The 20611-nt window shown below is 39.5% G+C and overlaps 1 protein-coding gene across 1 annotated transcript in view; it reads left to right on the forward strand.

Moving 5' to 3' along the window:
* The first annotated feature begins 1124 nt into the window (after positions 1-1124).
* adamts3 (ADAM metallopeptidase with thrombospondin type 1 motif, 3) overlaps positions 1125-20611 on the forward strand; it is a 198215-nt gene continuing 178728 nt past the window's right edge. The window contains 3 exon segments of the mRNA XM_038704466.1: positions 1125-1522; positions 1927-1948; positions 9909-10348. Of these exon segments, the coding sequence (XP_038560394.1) occupies positions 1463-1522; positions 1927-1948; positions 9909-10348 (522 nt within the window). The 5' untranslated portion in view covers positions 1125-1462.

Consider the following 20611-nt stretch of genomic DNA (forward strand, 5'->3'; position numbering starts at 1 on the left):
AGCAGTTTCCAACAAATGGGTCTGGACTTCATCAACATTAATAAAGAAAAAAGAAAATAGCTCAGTTGCACAAATTTTTTTTTTTATGACTTGTATCAGGCTAATTTTTTTTTACAAGTGAAATATTGAATACTTTTCAATCTTCAGGCCTTCAGGAATCTGAGAAATAAAAATCGTTCTTTGGTTGAACAGCAATACACTAATTAGTTTATTTAGCTTAAGAAGTAGGAGGGTTTTCTCAACCCATAAAGGAAAAAGTGGAGCTATTTATTTTTTACTATACTGTTGGCTAGTTTGTGAACCTACCCCAAATCATCATCCCTGCTCTGTCGCAGTGTGCAGGTCCTACTGGACTCTAAATGGACTAAAATTTCAGAAGATAGTGAGAAGTGCTGTCATAATTCCCCATAGCCCAAACTAACACCTTCACAGTGCTTGTTTTGTCCAACCAACAGTCTAAACGTCAAACGTATTAAGAATGAACTAAAATAATAAAAAATCAAAGCAGCAAATCTTCACACTTGTGAAGCCGGAAGCACTAAATGTTTTTGCATGAAAAATGAACAAATAATATATCAAAATAGATGCCAAATTGTTTTCTTTTGCCTAATCGATTAATTGACTGATAGTTTCAGCTGTAGGCCTACTTGTATAAACTGCTAAAGTTCTTTGTATGTTTTGTTTGTACACATCTTATTTTGTAAAGTTGTCAGACAAGTGTAGTGAAGTGAAAAGAACAACATTTCCCTCTGAGTTGTAGTGGAGTAGCCTAGTAGCATGAAAAGAAAAGACTCAAGTAAAGTACCTCAAATTTATAGGCTTACTTGTGTACAGGAGTAAATTTAGGCTCCTTAGATACATTCCACCACTGTCTATCCATAGAGTGGACTAGACTGTAGACTAGAGGAACTGTACTTAGCTGAGGGGTGGGGTAGGGTTAAAATAAAGTTGCCACATATTTATTAGTAATGCTGAGCCTCCTGTCCTGGGATGAGATTGGGGTGGGGGCTCCTCCTCCTCCTCCTCCTCCTCCTCCATGTGTTCAGGCTTGGAGAAAGGGCAAAGTGACGTCACGCAGGGCTGGTCCTGCCGTTTATTAACCAGGGGAGCCAAGTGCCAGGTTGCAAGAGCTTCACACTGCAGCTCTGTCCGGCCGGCGACAGAGGGGATGTCCTACTAACTCCACCAAAACTTTCTAGAAACTCAGTGAACAGAAAAAAACACTGACTGACAAAAGTGTCGCAACTTGCCTCATTCCTGTTTGATTGAAACTTTAACAACTTTCTGTGTGTTTTTGTTGTCTTTTATTAACTAAAACAGAGGCACAGTCTGCGCATCCACTTTGATAACTGCTGTGTGAGCCGGGTCACGCTTGCGTAGAGCGATTTCCCCCCTCCCTTTATTTTATTTTTTATTTTTTGACGTTGGGATAAAGGTTTTCTTTATCATTTTAAGACTCGTGATGGCTGTCCTATCACTAGCGTTTCTGCTTGTAGGATTTGTATTGACTTCAGCTGACAAGGTAAGTGTCTGCAACGCTCAGTTTACTCTCAAAGTGTTGTCCGCAAAATTGCCTCTCAAACTGAACACCCTTAATATTAAATAAATCCAGCTTTAATGCGGAAAAAGGTGGGCCGACGCAGCAGCAGGTTTTAAGTGCCTCAAAACTTTCACTTCTGGCTCTGTCAATGCGCACACTGCTTCCTCTGTGAAATACATGTTGACACTGCACACGCATGAGTTTAGCCTGTTACATAAGACATGTAAAATAGAGGCATTTTTGTTAAATCTTTACAAGCAGCTCAGCCTACAGTAAACTGCTGCGGCGCGGTTGCGTTGCTGCTGCTGGACATCTTAGACTCTCACATTATGATTTCCTTCTGGCTTGTACCGCATTTAACGAGCTTTTTTGTTTCCCTCCTACAGGCTGGTGAAGTAGATAGAGAGGGTAAGTCCTATTTATTCATTTGTGTTCTCTTGTTAATGATTAGATGCAAGTAGCAGAGATTTTCCTCCAGACACTGATACAAACTCAGAACAACTTTGGTACACTGAGATCAAAGTGGGAGGGGAGTTTGTGTGTGTGTGAGGAGCTCTGTAATACACCCCCCTCCTGTACCCTCCCCTACCAGCCCTCTACACACACAAAGTCCTCCAACACACACACTCACACACTTATATTACATGAGCGAACTGCTTCAAGGGCTTTGTTATACAGGAAAGAAAATTCCACTTCTAAATCCTGCACATCTGTTATCCATTCTGAGGTTAAGAAACAAGTGAGCTGCAACTGTGTCCACGTAGGATCCTTTTACACTCGTCGTTATCTTCTGCACACCTCAAGGCCTCTCACACAGCAAGATGACAGCTGCCAGCTGGACCTTGGTGGGCGTTTGTGGTTGCTCCCTCGCCTGTAGTTTGGCACCTCTGGCACTTCTTGGGTCATTATCGTCCTTGTAAAGCAGTTATTTCACCCATTAAGTGTGGTTTCCCTTAAATTTTCACCTCTGACTTTTCTTCTTCCAAAAGTCAAAGTCAGCGTGCCTCATTCTAGAACCACATGTACGCTCATATTTTGTTTCTCAGTGATTCATGAGAACTTCAAAAAGGTTCTCATATATAGTTCATGAATATAGGCCTGTTTTAGGAGTCACAGCTAGGCTGCCGTTCTTCAAACTTATCTGAATGAGTTTATGATAAAGATTTTAACATTTATTGACATATTTATAGAACATACATATATGGTTAAGCAGCTGTTGTGCATGTTGCTGTCTGTTGCACCATCGGCTAATGAATAATAATCTCTCTATCTCTGTGACTGTCATGTCACCTTGCTCGCCTTCCATTTAAGTCATGGAGCGCTTTGCTTTAGAAAGACATGTTTTTTTTAGCAACTTCATGTCAAACAACTCACTTTTTTTTTCAGTCACAGTACTGAGATCGTGTCTCCTAATACAACTACTGACACTGCTAAATTTTCATCCGCTGATTTTCAACAGCAGATCTTGAGACTCCACCTTCCCACAAATGGAAGGAAACATGCAGGCTTATATAGAAATTTTAGGGGCGTTGACTATGCTAATGATCACGAACCTCCTCATGAGAATTTGGTGAATCTGACTTGGAACATTTGTATGAGCAAACCTCACAGAAAATAGTAAGAGAGGTTTGAGAAAAGTATATTAAAATGTTCTTGCATAAGGCCAGTTGAGTGCAAAGCAAAGCAAAACCCTTTTAATAAAAAACATTTTATCATATTTTTCTCTGTAGCCTTAACACAATGTACTTGAAACAACCTGTCGCCTGTGGAATTGGTGTCAGACAATCCAGCAATCATGCCTATTTTATGCAGCGATTTGCAAGGTGTGTGGAGGTGTGAAAGTAGGAAGATTAGAGACTAGATTTCTCCTCTTACCTAAGCAAAGCGCCTTCATTCATCCCAGTGGTCAGCTGGTTGCTGGCTAAAGTCTTTGTGGTTTGTTCAAGTTCACAAGCTTTCAAGTTGAGGTGATGCATCACTCAGTCATAGTCAGCGCTAGTTCATTGAGGGCAGTTTGGTGTGTCAGGGCTCTAAAAGCGGCAGTATGCGTCATGATCGAATAACATAATATCCAGCTCACCCTACACCTCTCTGACCACAGAATGAAGAGGCTGCGTCCCACAATTTTTTGCAACTTCCTGAAATCAGCAATCTGAAAATCACAGCCAGTTTGCATAAGCTAGCCAGGTGTGCAGAGCAGAGGTGTGAAAGTATGCGGGATTTAAACATACATTTCAAGCTGTCCTGCTTCACAAAACTACTTCCATCACTTTTGGTGCTTATAGTCAAGTGCAACACCATGAATGCCTGAGAAGAGACTGTCTGAAGGCGTGCGCAGTTATCCCCATTTGTACAATTAATCTCTGTGACGGCAGGCTTTTTGCGGCCCTCAAGTGTGGCCATTCCGCACGTCTATAAACAATTTCGCCTTTAGACGTGGTCAGGAAACACATCGTTTGAAGCATAGCACTGACACCTTAAGCTTATGATGAGCCTGTGCAATCAAATTCATGTTGCCTCGAAAATGGTTGGCTTGTTGGTTTTGTCTTCCCCTGTTGACTGAAGTCTCTGTGGTTAGTTTGAGTTCACACATTTTTTAATTTAGGCGATGCATCAGCCATTCCTTGTCGCCGCAAGATTAGCTTGATGTTTCAGGTCTCCAAAATGTACAGGTGCATACAGGTTGGTGAATTAAAGAAAAAACCAACAAGTGTCCTAGTAAGGTTTTGGGAAACCATAAGACTCCGGAACAGTTTAAATGCTCCTTTGCATATATTTTCCTTTTGGAGGGATGGAAACCATTCCACAAGATATTCCATCATTTGGGGAGTTACATGTTGCTCCAAATATCCCAAAATATTCCAGTGAGTTGAGATCTGGTGACTGTAAAGGCCATAGCATATGATTCACATACTTTTTGTACTCAAATCATTCTGGTACTCCTAATTATGGAAGCATGTGCATATGTGAGTTTCATATTATCATATTATGCAGGTTCATCCTTTTTATTTGTCACTAGTAAATATCTTGTAGCACCAGGTTGTGATCATTCATGTGGAGGGGGAAACCCAATGTTTTTCTTGCCCTCTTTTCTGATGGGGCCCACTAAGTGCCTTCTTTAGTCATTTAATTCTTCCAATTAAATGTAATCCAGTCCATGAATATTAAACCTGAATTACGATTAGGGATTTATTGTGCCAAATTTGAAGTTAGTAACACTAAGAACCACTTCCAGGATTGCTTTGACTAGATGTGCACCTGTGTCATCAACATTTGGTTGCAATTGCAGTGTATTCATGAATTATTGCTTATATTGCTTACATATTATTATTATATTATATGTCAAATAGGCAAATTCTACAATAATTTGGTGATCTATACTGGGAAATTATATGGTTTATCTAATTTGTGCTTGCTGAAAGTAGATTGTATGAAATTTGTAGGACTGTTTTGCAAAAAAAGTCAAAATGACAGAAGAATCTGTTTAGGCCATAATTGGCAGTGCTTTTACTTTAAGAATTGTCTTGTACCAAAAAAAACAGCAACACCTCATAGTTCAGGAGTCATGAGCTAATATGCTTTATAAATGACCACATGGTGGCGCCGTCTGTACCACAAACTACTTACTTGGCTTATGGCTTTCCACCAAATTTTACAGAAATCTCTCCAGCAAACAACTAACATACATAACTGACAGATATGATTGCTTCACTCCTGTCATCTGAATCTGATGCTAATGTCACTTCTGAGTGTGTGCTGTGTGAACTGGCTACCTAATGAAAGTAGAGATGTGTGGCTCCCAAGCATCTGAAAAACCAGATACCATTTTAGCCACTTTATTTGAAATGGCAAATGTGTTCTTTTCAGTGTGGACATGCAGTGTTATTTGGAACATTTTCACAACGATTTGATCCTCAGTTCAATATTTGCAGCAGTTCAGTAGATCTTATTCCCTCAAGAACAAGTCTCCCAGACGGTGCAGTAAAGCCAAGCCTTTATGGTACATTCAAACTTAATGTTCCTTTTAATGTCAGGCTCTAAGAAGAATACTGTCAGAACTTAACAGCACTGTAAATGAATTTGTGGCAGAACGTGTTCTCTCAATTTGCTCTAATCCAGTTTCATTTGCTAGGGTTGGCCTCAGCTTTTATGGATTAGAAGGTAGTAAATTAGTAGATTAGATGGTTGTCCTTCTTGTTCCATTACTCCCTTACAAAATTTACCAAAATGACTTTTGCAATGTTTTGTAGATGCATTTTCTGAAGAATGATAGTGGTCTGCGCTAACCACAGTGGCAAACACATTGCTTTTCCTGTGGCTGCTTCATAATAAAAGCCATCCCGTGTTATGCCAGTTGAATGATTTTAATGTGAAGCAGTAGCTGTAGGAAGTAACGTAAAAGTCTAAACAGTAAAATGTTAAGATTGCATCGCTTTTAGGCAGTCTGAATCAGCGTGGGAATGGCAGACTCCACCACTAGCGATAAAAACTACTAAACAGAGAGATTATTAGTAAATGTGTATGCATTCAGTGGCAATTGCAGAAAAACTGCCAACCATAAATAGTATCAAAATGTGATTTGATTTAAAAATCTGTAAAAAAGGATTATAATTTAAGTATAATGATAAATAAAGACTTTTTATTTTTTGCATGTTTTGTCACACAAATGTTTAATGTTGTGGAGACACAAGATTTAAGTTTTAATTAATCCATAAGGAACTGTGTTGCAGGTCTGAACAAAGTAGTAGAGCATAATCTGCTCTTTTCCTTCTAAATAGGAGAAGTGGCTCTTGCGATTATACACAGGCCTCCTGAGGATTAAGTAGTGAACCTCCGCTCTACAAATACTCACTAATGAACAGAGCTAATTCTTGGCTCCTCTTTGACCTGTGGCTCTTTAACTTTTTCATCCCTAAAAGATTTGTCACACCAGCTTAACTGCAGAAAGCAAACTGTAGGGAAATATGTAATACTCCATCTAAACTTACATCAGTCCTATGCTGCACAACCATTTCACGTATCAGTATCAAACAACAAACTCTGTGTCATACATGTTTGCAGAAAGAGTAAAGTTAACAAGATGTAACTGTGAGGTATTTGCCTTTGATGTTTTTGCATGTTCAGAACCAGACATGTGCCTGGTTTTGGAGTTTTGACAAATATGCTCAATGTATCCTTATCTATGTAAACTTTACAAAGCCTTCCATCCCTCACAGTATGTTTTTTCTCAAAAAGCACATTTGTCATACTGACTGTACACACTACAGTATGATTGTCATTTACTCAGACATGTAATTTGAGTTTCAACACTGACACCTGTTTGAATGTCTTCTAGTCAAAACTTACAAGATAATAACAGCTTGGATATCCATGTTACCTTTTTTCCAACCAAATATTTTTGAATGCGTCTGCTATTGCACACATTTGGAAAAGCAAACCAAGCCTGGGTGGAAATTTCCTTTAAACTGAGCGTGTTTCAAGGCCCACGCATTTCCTTGAACAACTTAGTTGACCACAAATTAGTCATGAACAAGGGCTCGAGGGTAAAGGATGTACTATGCCAAAATGACACTGATTACCATCCAGTGTAGGATGCATATTTTTGTGGTTTAGGTTTATTTTAGACATGTTAACGGCAGCAACAGCTTCTCAAGAACTTATGGAAGGAAGGTTTTATCTTCTTTGACATGCTTCAGCCTGTAGTTTTAAAAGTATCATGGCTTAAAAGAGGCATTGGCATCAGACTTTTTCTGGCTGTAATGTAAAGAACAAGGCCAGGTATAGAATGATGAAAAACAATGTAGAAACCAATGGATTGGCACAACATAGGTACCATTGCAAAGAAACACAGGTACATCAGGCAAAACATGCAGTCTTGGTGCTGTCCTATGTCTGCTGTACTGGCCAATCAAATGTATGCAAGCTCAAATTCCAGATAGCATACCATGTAGTGTGTACATGTGTGTATCATTATCCTAACTCCAAGGTTTACCTTTAAAGTACCTTTAAATATAGAGCAGCAAACTAATCATGTCGTGATAGCTGCAGCGATGTTTAATCCAAATTCTGCCTCAAATATAATTAACTCTTGTGTAGTGTCTTGGTATCTTTAAGTCTTCAAATTGGACATCCTGGTTTGTTTTTCATCTTTACACCTGTACCTGCCTCTCAGCTACCTTTTTACTGTTCTTTTATGATAAGGATGAGAGTAATATTGATAATAGTAATAACATGGCCGGGCAGCATAGTTTGCATGTTCTCTGGTTTCCCCCACCATTAAAAACATGTTAGGCAGGTTTCACCAGTCACTGCTGTTTGACCAGACACTGCATTTAAGCTGGAGTTGGTCCCCGGGCGCTGTACAGTGGCTGCCCACTGCTCCCTTGAGGGACGGGTTAAATGCAGACAATGAATATTGCTATGTGTATGTGACAAATAAAGTACCCTTTACCTTTTTTTGACCTGATGTTAGCGTTGTGCTGAAATGATTTGTTGAATAATGATAATAAACCAGTTCATAGAAACTTCATCATTAGTAATTTATTATGCAAAAATATCAAAGGTTCCATAGGTCCATCTACTCAAATGTGAGGATTTGCTGCTTTTCTCTGTTTCATATAATTTTATGTTTAATATCATTGAGTTGTGGAAAGTCAGTCATGCATAAAAAGAAATTTAAATTGGTCACCTCTGACTTGGAAACCTGAAATGGATTTTTTTTTACATTTTCTTAAAACAAAATGTTTAATAAAAAAACAATAGCACAACCCTAGAGGACTCTGCTGCATCTAACCACAGTTTGCTGATGAACAGAAAGTGTTACTTGTTGCTAAAGTAACCGCTAACTATCCACTGTTATCTAATTAGCTCAGTTAGCCTAGTGGTTATAGCTGTCTCAACCCGGACTGGGAGCTCAGAGCACCTGGGGCGTGTATTGTGTTTAACGCATAGAGTACTGGAGGTTTTTAGGCCAGGATAATGTCAGTGAGCGGCGTTGGATTGGGCAGCAGCCTTCCAGTGATCCGCGGCATGAACAGGACCAAACACAGAGACCAACAAAGGATACAGTACCGAGGTGATGTACAGAGTTTCTTAAAGAACAGATACATTTACTTTTTGCTAAACCGCAAACAGCTAATGTTACTAACTGTATCTGTCCTAGCTGAGTTAGCCTTTGGGTGCCAAGAGCAAAACCCGGCAAGAAAACCACCTCGGTCCTGTATTCCCTGTCGTTAAACTGGCCTCTGCCGGTCTCAGAGGCTGTGTTGGGTCCCGGTCCGGCCGTAGTGTTCACACAGTGAGAGCTGAACCAGTCTGCACAGAGCATAGACTGTATATATATAAGAAGTCGACGTAGTCATCGTAACATCACTGCCTTGATGAGTTTGTGCAACCAGTGGCACCGGACATGACCATATTTGGATGAGACGGTTGAGCTAACAGCCGTGTGCGGAGCAAGCTAGCTTGCTTAGCTAGGTGCATCTGTAATTCACCTTAACTGTCATTTTAGCAGGGCAACTTTGTCTGGCGAACACCAGTCTTAAAACTAAATGTACTCACCAAAGAAAGTGAATAGCCAAATCCTAATAAGCTTTTTCAACAGCCCTGGTTAAATTTACACAGTGCCGTGGGTACACTCTAGCCTGATTGACAGTTCGCCATGGTAACAACTTGTCAATCATAGATAATCCCACCCTGAAGCATACTCTGCTTTATGATCTATTTTAAAATAAATGGGACCATAATTTACTAAATGAACATCATATTGTATTGAAGAAAACTTGAAACTAGCGATTGAGACCATAAACTCGTTAGGAAAGTGTTTACTGGGGTAATTATTCAGTCATTTTACCATTATTTCTAATGGAGCCGGAAGAGTCACCCCCTGCTGGCCGTTCAATAGAATGCAGGTTTAAGGGACTTACGCGTTGGCTTCGCGTCTCAGATTGGAAGCTTCCCGCTTGGCACAGATTGTGCATGACGGGGTGGGGGGGTGTAACGCACATTCAGCACTATTGGCTACTGTAAACGCCAATAAATATCTGCAAGTCCCTCCCTGTCTTTATGTTTTTAAACATGTAGAAGCAAACAGCACATTCATTTGTGAGAAAATCAAATAAAAAAATTTATATTAAAATCTTATATAATGTTATAAGAACAAAATGAATCAGTTCTTTGTTGTTTGAATGAATCATTAGGCTGCATTGCACACGATTTAATAAAATTGTGTTATTTTTCTCTTACCAGTCTTATATAAGCATGAAAATGAATCGTGATAATCTCGTGAATCGTGATTTTTGCCATATCACCCACCCCTACTTGGAATGCTGTCCTAAAAAAAAGGTCTCATTGTCATTGTGTTTTACAGACCAGTTGAGGAGCCGGCTGAAGGAATACGGCCTTGTCACTCCCTTCAGCACTGACTCTCATGGACACTACCTGTCACACCTGCTCTCTGCCACTCACAAGCAACGCGTCAAGAGAGAGGTGTTTTCTTCTGGTGAATCTGAACAGAAACTTTTCTTCAACATCTCCGCCTTCGGAAAGGAGTTCCACCTCCGTCTCCGCCCAAACAACAGGCTGGTGGCTCCAGGTGCGATGGTGGAGTGGCACGATGAGGTCCAAGGCTTTGGGAACGTCAGCGACAACGCTGGTGACGATGCCAGTACAGGTGGCAACCAGACTGAGGCCACTAGCGGGACGGAGAGGATACTGCATCGTGAGCTGCTAAAGACCGACTGCACCTTTATCGGAGACATCACAGACGTCCCCGGGGCAGCGGTTGCCATTAACAACTGTGACGGACTGGTAAGTCCTCTTCATCCATAAAGCGCCTTACTCCCCACCCCCTCAAACTCTGTCTTCTCATTACAATAGTGCCATGACCTTATCTACTGACACTAATGGATTTAAGATGTTCGTAACTGCTGAGTTTAGCCTTTCTTTACGTCAGCACCCAGCATTTTTACAGCACATTGTTCTCTAAGATATTCTTCAGGCTGGTAGACGGAATAGCTTTTTGTACAGAAGTTTGTCACGGGTGAGTGGCCATCCATTGCACCCACAAACCCAACGGATTTTCCCCCCAACCTCTTTCCAACATAAAACACAAATTACCATTATGCTGCACAAAAGGTGCAGTCCTATCCTTCCCATCACCCCTCATAAAACACTTGGGCAAAAAAGTAGGCCAATGAAGCATCTCTGGATTTAAGAAAAAGACTCAGCTAGCCAAACCCAAAGACCTTCAAATGAAGTGCTGTGCTGAAATGCTGCAGACTTTAAAGGCAACACAAAGGATGAACTATAACTCATGACTCCTGATAGGCAATAAAGATGGTGTTGTTTTAATCTTTTATTATGAAAAGCAATTCTGCTGATGAAACTTTCCTACAAGTACTGTCTGTAGGCAAATATTGCTCAAGTGTAAGAGGAAACAGGCGTACTTCTCCTGCGCTGCAATATGTTTTTGTTAAAACAGAAAAAGAACCAAAAAGTTTAGAATTGTAACCTCATGTCTTGATAATTTTTGTGAATATAATTTACAACTAACGGAGTGACAAATCTGATGGCATGTATCGTCGTGAAGCCTTCATCAGAGCACTGAACACTGTAGTTGAAGAACTTAGATGGTGAACATGGTTAGAATAATACCTGCCAAACATCAGCATGTTAGCATTTAGATTAAACTCACCACTGTGAATACAGCCTCACAGAGCTGTTACCATGGATGTAAAATCTTTGCCCTTAATTTCTTCAGGGGAATTTTGAATCATAATAAACAAAGGAAGTAACACCAGTGTTATTCCTTTAATGACATGTGTTCACTGGTATTTATCTGAATTTACTGTACTGTACACAGATTACACAAAACAGTCCCTTCACTTAAAAGAGTGACATATGAATATGGTGAGAGCCTCAGGGACTTGTTAACTTAAGTCATTGTGAAACATGAATGCAAAGCCTTGCTGTCTACATTTTCTATACAATGTGTGTGTGCACGCGCGTGTGTCCTCAGGATTTGATTTTCAGAGGATGGCCAAAGGTACCCTGCAGGGGTTCACTTTTTTCTTTCTACATTACAACATTTGTTACAAGGCAGCAGATTTGGAAAGACATTATCACAGGCAGGCGTGGGAGTGTGGTTTTGACAAGGTTGCTGGCCAGCAAAAACTGATTGTGTCATTTTCATAAGGTGGTAGAAGGAGATTCTTATGAAAAATGGGCTGACTTTCTTGGAAAATTAAAACATGTTGATTCACAAGAAGAAAGCTGACAGGCATTGTTTTGGTGTATTGATAGCCTTTTGCGAAACTGAGGGTGAAAACAGTTTTGTAGTGAGACAGGAATAAAGACAAAAATGGTAAATGTGTTTCTTTCTGTCCTTTTAAAGATCTCATTAAACAGGCTCTCAAACTAAACTCATACTGCACAAGAAGGCATAATGAAAAAGACATCTGACAGGCAGATCTGTAGAGAATCAATTAAAGGACATTTTATATTACCTAGGGGGATTATATATACAGGAGAGACAAAAGACAATAGAGACAACAAGAAGTTTAACCTTGCTGCTGTGCTGTAATTTGTTCAGTAACTAATTTAAAGTGAGATCATCAATTTAATACAATATTGAATAGCCTATCTTATCAGTGTATTGATTTTTCTTTGGATACCAAACCTGAAGTGAGTTCATTTTTCTGTCGTTGTACCATCAGGCACAGTATAATAAAGTACCAAGCTCACACTGTATCGCACTGAACCAAATGTAGCAGCAGGAAAAAGAGATTTACTTAAATAAATTGTATTGTACAGTCGAAATTAAATTTGAATTATCTTTTTGTGAAGAAATAGAAAATACAATGACACTCTAGCTGTCTAGGAGTAAGCTTGCTTGCTATATTTTAGTCTTTTTCGCTAGCCAAAATTAGCATCCCGGTTAAAATCACAGTTAATGGGAATTACAGATGCATCTTGCTAATCAAACTAACTAGCGCCACCCTATCGTTCAAATGTCGTCACGTCTGGTGCCTGGTTGCCAAAAATTGGCGACGGCCAAAATGCCAAAATCGAGGCTTCAAAATGATGTCCACAAACCAATGGCTGACATCATGGTGATGTGTTTTTTTTCTCACTATGTACCACTATACTGTTGTCAGATAGAAGCCATCAGTATGTTTATTGGGTTAAATTTGGAGGCGTTTGTATTGCACTCAGAAAATGGAAGCTAGTTAGCCTAGCTTGCTAATGTTTGCACTGATTCCTAAGCTTCCTGCCCTTAGGTCGCATTCTGCTGTTAAGTTTGGAATCTGTTCAGAAAGAGGAAGCAAGTTAGCACTGCTTTCCATGAGATGTTACCTTTCATGTGTTATTTCAACTCCCACAATCCTAAAGTTATGTTAGTCTCACATTATAGAAAGAAGGAAATCAGGGGAGCGTTCGCCCATTTGAGACTTTAGAACTCAGTATGTTGCTCTGTGATTCGGTCACACAGCTTCCCTTATGCAAAAATTAGGAAACAAATCACAGTAATTTTTTTTTACCTGTTATAAAGCTGAAGCTGGCATTTTCAAAGGTATTTTTGTGATCCCAGAGACCTCTACAGTATGCCTAGGACAGAGCTATTTTTGAGTCCAAGACAAGTCTCAAGCCTTCACTGTAGAGGGGTGCAGGAAGGAAAATAGGCGATATGCTTGAGAGGAGGAGAAACTATTGAGCTACTTGTGTATTGGATAATACATTTTATAATGAAAAGGCAGTCTTCCCATCTGAATTTAGAGTTTTCTCCATTTTATTCTGGTGCCAGCAGCTGCAACTGAAATTAAGAATTAGGTTATGACTTTGCGGACATCCTGATTATGTTATTAATTATTCATAACAGTTGTCCTGAGCTCTAAAAGGCGAAACTACGTACAGTATTGCATTTTTAAATATTTATGGTTCACCAAGTCAGGTTTTCTCAGTGTTTTTCCATCAAGTCGCATTTGAGTTGAGTCCAAGTCGAGTTGCAAGTCTACAGCTCTGGACTGTAAAATTTTGTTTTTTGCCCAGGGTTAACTAACAATTAAATACAATATTTCCACAAACTGATCCAGCCACTCTCTGGCAGAAGTGCTTTAAGGCTGGGTCACACCATAAACAGACACAGAAAAATGTTTAAAGAGGTGGTATTATGGTTTTTGGCTTTATTTGCCTTTATTGAGTTATATATCTTTTTTGTGCATGTAATAGGTTTGCAAAGTGAAAAAGCCCAAAGTCCAGCCCTAAGGGAGTTCCCATCTCCCACAGAAAACACTGCTCTGAACCGCTTGAAAACAGCTTGTTTGTAGTCCAGCCTTAACTTCCCTTTGTTGTGACGTCACAATGAAAATACGTGTCATAATGCTCGCTGAGCGACTAGTCTGACACACCCTCAAAAACACCGGTGGAAAAACACAGAGCTGCAGCACACCTCTCCTCTCCCTTCTAAACACTACCAACGCTCCCGCCAGTCAATGGACATAAAGTTGTTACTGTGATGTAGAGACAGAGCTCAGTTAAAACTTTATGGATGAAAGATACTTTTGTTACAGATTAATAACTCACCACTCTGAAACTCTTGCTCCAGTCCATATTGCCAACCTGGTCGGCAACATGTAGCTTACAGCTAAATCGAAGCTGTTTACCGTCTTTTCGTTGACCTGCCCTTCTCTGATTGGCTAGTACTCCTTAACTAGGAACTGCGCATGTGCAACTCCCAACAAAGATCATTTAAAGACAAAATGTATCACTCCATAGCTAAAATGAAGCTTTCACACACAGGGTGAAACGAGGAGCTACAGCAATGTGCAGTATGACAAAAAATATGGTGTTTTTTGAAAATTAAATCATGTAAACCTGTTCTGGTACAACCCCTAAATAGGATTTTGAACCTGAAAATGAGCATAATACCACCTGTTTAATTCAGGCTTAGTTACTTAGTGACTACCCACATGGCTAATTGTCTCTGCTGTAGCTGGCGAGCTAACTGCTAACATACTAGCCAGATTGGCTAGAGGTTGTCAGTCACATTAACTCTCTTGGTTGCTCACTGGACAGTATGTTCACATAGTTTTTTTCAAAGATGTATTTTCATTTATTCACTGTTAAAGCAAAATTATGTTTCCTATTTGTCACTGTGCAGCTGTTTTGTTACAATGTTTAACTGGCAGAACTTCAAAATCAAAGATGTAAAGATGTAGGCCTATATAAGTTAGATAGAGGCGATGGATACAAAGATATAAAATATCAAAGCAGTCTAACCACTTTGCTTCTTTCTTTCTGAACTCTCATCTGTGTGAACGCCAAAAAATAATACAAATTCAGTGTCATCACTGACAAAGATAATGCCAGTCTGACCTTTGAGTCACTGTTCTGCACTGCAGGATTTGGCCATTTCCTTTGATTGGAGCAGGAGGAAGCAGTTTATCACTTGGGCAGATTCACTCTCTCCAAGACATTTATAGTTGAACCTGGGAGGAGATTCAGGCCTGAGAGGGGGCCACACAGGATGTGAGAGTTTTGCTTTGTAAATACTGTTGTGGCAGGATGTCACTTTGAAGACGCCAACAGCCATCAAAGCTCAGTGTCTTTGCCCAGTGGAAGGCTGATTTGAAAAGACTGCTGCTACATAAAACACTGCATGATATCACACTATAGTGTACCATGCTATCAGCAGTTATTTTGATTATTTAAAAATCGGACAAAAAACGATCAGTGATATATAAATCTGGATCAAATCTGAATTTAAAAGTCAAATACTTTTTGTGATAAAGCACATACTGTAATAATTTTTTTTACCGGAAGCACTTTCTAAGCTGTCAAAATCACAAGAGCACTTCTGTTACTGTAAGAAACAACAGCATTTAGATGTAATGGGATATAAAAATGAAGCGCTGAAATAAAATCTGGGGGAAAGTAAGTTTAATGTGAACTTGTTATTTTTCAGTGAAAACAAAAAGGATTATACTATACTATACCATACTATTCTAGTACAATCCAGGAATGCATTAGTGACCATCCCTTGTTTTTTTTTTACGTTATTCAAATGCAGACTGGGACATAGTCAGCAGCTCAGTTGTTCTTTTTCTCCAATTCCTCTTGTCACTTTCTATGACCGGAAGTATTTTCTAAGCTCTCAACATCACAATAGGTCTTCCTTTAATGTAAACTGCTGTGATCAGTGCTCTGTTGTGGCAAGAAACAACAACAGAGCAAACAGCAATTGATTAGTCCACACTATACTATAGTACTATACAATTCTAAATAATGAAAATATTACTGTCTTGTTTTCTGCCTGCTCTAATGAAGAACATGATCATCTTTTCTACTCACATTGTTTGCAGCCTAATGAAAAGCATGTAGGACTGCATGACTCAAGATCAAACACTTGCCAAACCAGTGGTTGCTGGTGAAAAAGCCTGTCGTTGAGGGCCAGGGGTCTTTGATCTCAAGCGGTAGCTCTAGCCCTCACTAGGTGTGTGTTTTACTGTTTCTTAATTATAGCCAGGCTGCTGTCTGGAAGTCTTTACTGGAGCAGGCAGGCAGGCAGGCAGGCAGCTTGACTGCTAAATGCTTATGAGGCAGATACTTCTTCTGCTTCAGCAGCAGCAGTGTGGGGGTGAAGCAAGTGTGATCTTTGCTGGCCTGTGGGGGAGACAGCCTTCATGTTGCATGCATGTCAGAGAAACCAGGGAGAGGGGTTTCTTGATAAAAGCAGATAAAATACATCAGTGCCGAGCTCTGTTTTCTGTCTTTTTTAATCTAGTGTGTGGATCAGAAACAAATTTGTCAGGGTTACAGCAGAGCGCACATTTAAAAGTGGTGCCAAGCAAAATCTATCATACCATTAGCACATTTATTTGTCATGTTCACTCCTGATTTATGTTAAGCTAATTTTGCTACAAAACCTGAATCAATTTCCAACTCACTGCCAGACTTAGGGCTTTACGTTTTAACTTCTTGAACAGTTGTTTGCAAGAGGAGTGGTCCTGTCTTTTTTATTTTGACAAATCTGGGTCATTCAATCATCGCTTCAGTCTTTCTGTGTCTCCAGCTTCCCAGCTGTGACAATTTGTTGCTTTTCTTTGTTATAAATCAATATAAACTTTATATATTGTGTTTTCAGCCAATGGATGGCTAAAACAAGGAATTTGAAGACTGTAGTAAGTAGGGTTGGGTGAAGTTTCCAAAATTTCCACTGGACGATGTCTGCAATGAAACATCGGGATGGGAAGGCAGCAGCATGTGTGCATGTGTTCTCGCACAAACTTTACTCAGTAAAAAAAATTGTTAGACTAGTTGTGATTGCGGTGGATATTTTACGCACGGACCAGGTAAAGCAGCAGTGAACACACAGGGTGCAGATGTTGGTTTCAGTTGTTGGACGGGGCCGACTTGCGGCTCAACTGTTGCCATGATAACGGGTGGATATATACGGAAAAACGACGAGTTGTCAGTATTTTATAGTACTTTATAAAACATACTGCTGATGGAGAAAATGGAGCAGACGGGGTAGATAGAAAGAGAGAGGCGGGACAAGCCGGGGTGTTTACCTGAGGTGTAGGTGTGTGTGAGTGTATAATTAAAAACAATAAGAATGTTCGTGGTCATTAAAACCTGCTTTCACAGGGTGGTATAATGTGAACATTTTTGACAGAGTAATCAATAATGTAAATGATTGTTTGTTGAAGCCCTACCTACATCATTTTCATGAAACTATTTGTAATACTGGCAGTCCGAGGAAGTTCTACTGAGTGCAGTTGTCCCAAACGCTAAACAGTGAGCTTTAAAAGCTTAGCACAGTGAAGATAGAGATACAGATCAAGGCTTTTATCAAAAGCTTTGATAAAACATTGATTAAAAACTAACTTCCTGAATGTTGCAATGCATTATGGATATAATACACATATACATACATGATATACATATGGATTCTAATGGTTTCCTTTGAAGTATCTCAGATATTTGTGTGAAAAGAAGGAATGCGGGTGCTTGGGTCTTGGCTGAAATTAAAGTCCTGATCTCAGTGATTTTGCTCAGCAGCAGACTGTCTTCTTTGTGAAACTTCTCCTCTACTGAGAAACACTGCAGCCCTGTGTGGTTATCTTTGATGCTCTTTGGTATTTTAAGTTTAATGCATGGAGTTTTATGATGATCGATTAGACTGAAAGGTCCAAAAACACACAGACCTGTATCCTTCTTCTGTACCTTATGCGTGTAAGGATCGAACAGCAGACATAAAAGCTGGTTTTAAAACATGGACTGTCTTTTCAACTTTTTCTCTGTTTTTGGAATATGGGCTCCATGAAGGTATTTGCTTTCAGTTTACGGGATATATATAATGACAGTGTTTGATCCTTGAAACACACCTGGTCTGTATGGATGTTTTTTGTGAAAGGACTGTAGTTTTACAAGTAAAATACGTCCATCGTAAACAGTTGGAAGGAGAGATGTTTTTTTATGTGGAAGTAACATACAGCACAAGTCTCTTTACAAAAAAGAGATTAAAGCAAACAATGAAGGAATGCAACTGACCTCGTGATGTCAGAAGTGGACATATACTGTATCATTCCCATCCACTTCCTCCCCCAACATGTCTGGGCCTGGCCTCTTCTCATCCATACTCGTGTGCTCACCGTGTTCCCTTGTCACAGAACTGATAGTTCACATACTGCAGATGTTTTATTGTGGAGTCGTTACCCTGAAAGGAAAAGAGGGGAAGCCTCTCCTGTCTGATGCATTTTTGGATTTAAGGACTCAAGAACTAATTTCTGCATCTGTTTTTTTTATCCATCTATGCATCACAGGTGAGATGATCAGGGAGCATAAATGAATGATTTGTTTTAAAATGAGTACCTCCCTCACGCTGTTATAAATAACAAGAACTGTAATGACCCAGGCCTCAAAAACATTCAAACTTTTCATTTTCTTCATTTTGCCTTCAGGGGCAAACATTGATATTTATTTAGCTTATTTATTTAGTTTTTAAATTGATGCTTTGGGATGGTGCTGATTCATTATCTTGGATGACTCTTAATATGTCCTCTGGGATTTAACACACATCTGACACCAGTATTTACTCACAGCGATGCTGAAATTAAATGCTTGCAGATTAGGAATAACTGTAAAAGTCATCTCACTTCTGGTGTGAGCCTTTAATGCGTTAAAGAGGTCATATTATGCTTTTGGTATTTCCCTCTGCTTTATTGAGTTAAATAACTTTTTTGTGCATGAAATAGGTTTGCAAAGTGAAAAAGCCCAAAGTCCACCCCAAAGGGAGTTCCCATCATCCACAGAAAACACTGCTCTGAACTGCCTGAAAACAGCTTGATTGTAGTCCAGCCTTTACTTTTGTAAACTATCTGCGTCACTTTGGATCACGCGACATAATGCTCACCTAGCAGCTAGTTTGGCATGCCCTCAAAAACACTAGTGGAGAAACACACAGTGACAAGACGTCCGCTTGTTACCTCTCCTCACTCCTACCCTCCCTATTGAACAGTGCACAGTTAAAATGTTAGGAATGAAAGATCAATTTGTTACAAATTAATAACTTACCACTCTGAAACCTCTTGTTCTGTTTGTGTTTCGGGATCGTGTAGGGCTGAACCAAAGCCATATGGTTAACAAAGCGCCTTTGTTTTGGATCACACTACCTTGCTTGTCAGGACCTGTCCCACTCTGCTTCTGATTGGCTAATAATCCTTACCTAGGTACTGCACATATGCAGCTCTCAACTAAGATCTTATAGAAGAGAGATCCCTTACTCGGTAGCTGTAGGATTAATTGTAATAACTTTGGCGCTCCTCTGACTTCTCTTCCAGCACCACCAGTTCAAAATTTAAATGTTTCCAATACTTCGGTTTTAAACCAAATGCCTGCAAAAAGCATGGCATTCCCATCTGCCTCAGCTGTACTTTGTGCTTAGTGCTAATTAACAAATGTTTGCATGTTGGTACGCTAACCTAAGATGTTGAACATGGTAAACATCAGTATGTTAGTATTGTCATTGTAAGCTTGTTAGCATGACATTTAGCTCAAAGCACCACTGGGCCTAGATTACTTTGTCACAAAAGGTCAAGAATGAACATGCATGCTCAAATATATATACACAGTTTCTCAATTGAATTTCCAGAAAACCTATAATGCAGTTTCATATTATGCAGTATAATATGACATAAATACCTTTATTACTGGCTTATCTGCTGTACACCGATTATGACAGCAAACAGTGTAATTTGACAATGAGATTTTGTAGGTAAAACAAGTGGAGTGCTGCTTTCATGAATGAAAAGGTGCACTTTACCTTAAAATATTTTTTTCAGATAAAGAAAAGCTGTTAAAATCCTGTCCAAAACCTCCTGCAATAGCAGATCCACTTTGATCTCCACTGATTTTATACAAAATACAAAACTTTATGAAGCACTTCAGGATGTATTACAAAACACAGAAAACAGAAACACTGTGCTGCAAGCTGTATTTTCTTATTTCCGAGCTGTTCCAGAATCAAACGACGAACAGTCACCTATAGGCATGAATAGAAGCATGCTTTCAACCCATATTACATAGGAAAATACACAGTAATTATAAGACTGGTCTAGAAGGAGATAGATTAATTAGTAATGGACTTACATTGGCATCAGGGATAAGAATATGGAAAGTCACATCCCTCCTTATTGTCATTGCATTGCTGACAGATTGTGATTTGAGCATTCAAATACAAATCTGTTTGATTTTGTGCCGTATATTCATGTGGCTCAGAACTGCATGCATGTTTTTCCAATTCCTGCTGATTACGAACATCAGATCTTTGTCACTTGAGAAAAAAGAAATCTGACTTTTAGCTGCAGCTTGAAGTACATCTATGTGCCTTAAGGTACCAGTATTTATTTCATCTTAACAAACAAACTGTAAGCTGCCGGGAAATGCCTTAAAGCAGCCGTGAAATACTGCTTGAAGCTCACTCATTTGTTTCCATGAGGCAGGACAGCTGGAACCAAAACCTCTTACCATGTGTTCCATGAAGGAGACTTTATTTTTTTTTTTCAGCAGACC

Source organism: Micropterus salmoides, unplaced genomic scaffold, assembly GCF_014851395.1.
Source record: "Micropterus salmoides isolate LMB-PRFRI ecotype aquatic unplaced genomic scaffold, ASM1485139v1 Ms_hic_scaffold_7, whole genome shotgun sequence".
Taxonomy (NCBI): Eukaryota; Metazoa; Chordata; class Actinopteri; order Centrarchiformes; family Centrarchidae; genus Micropterus; species Micropterus salmoides.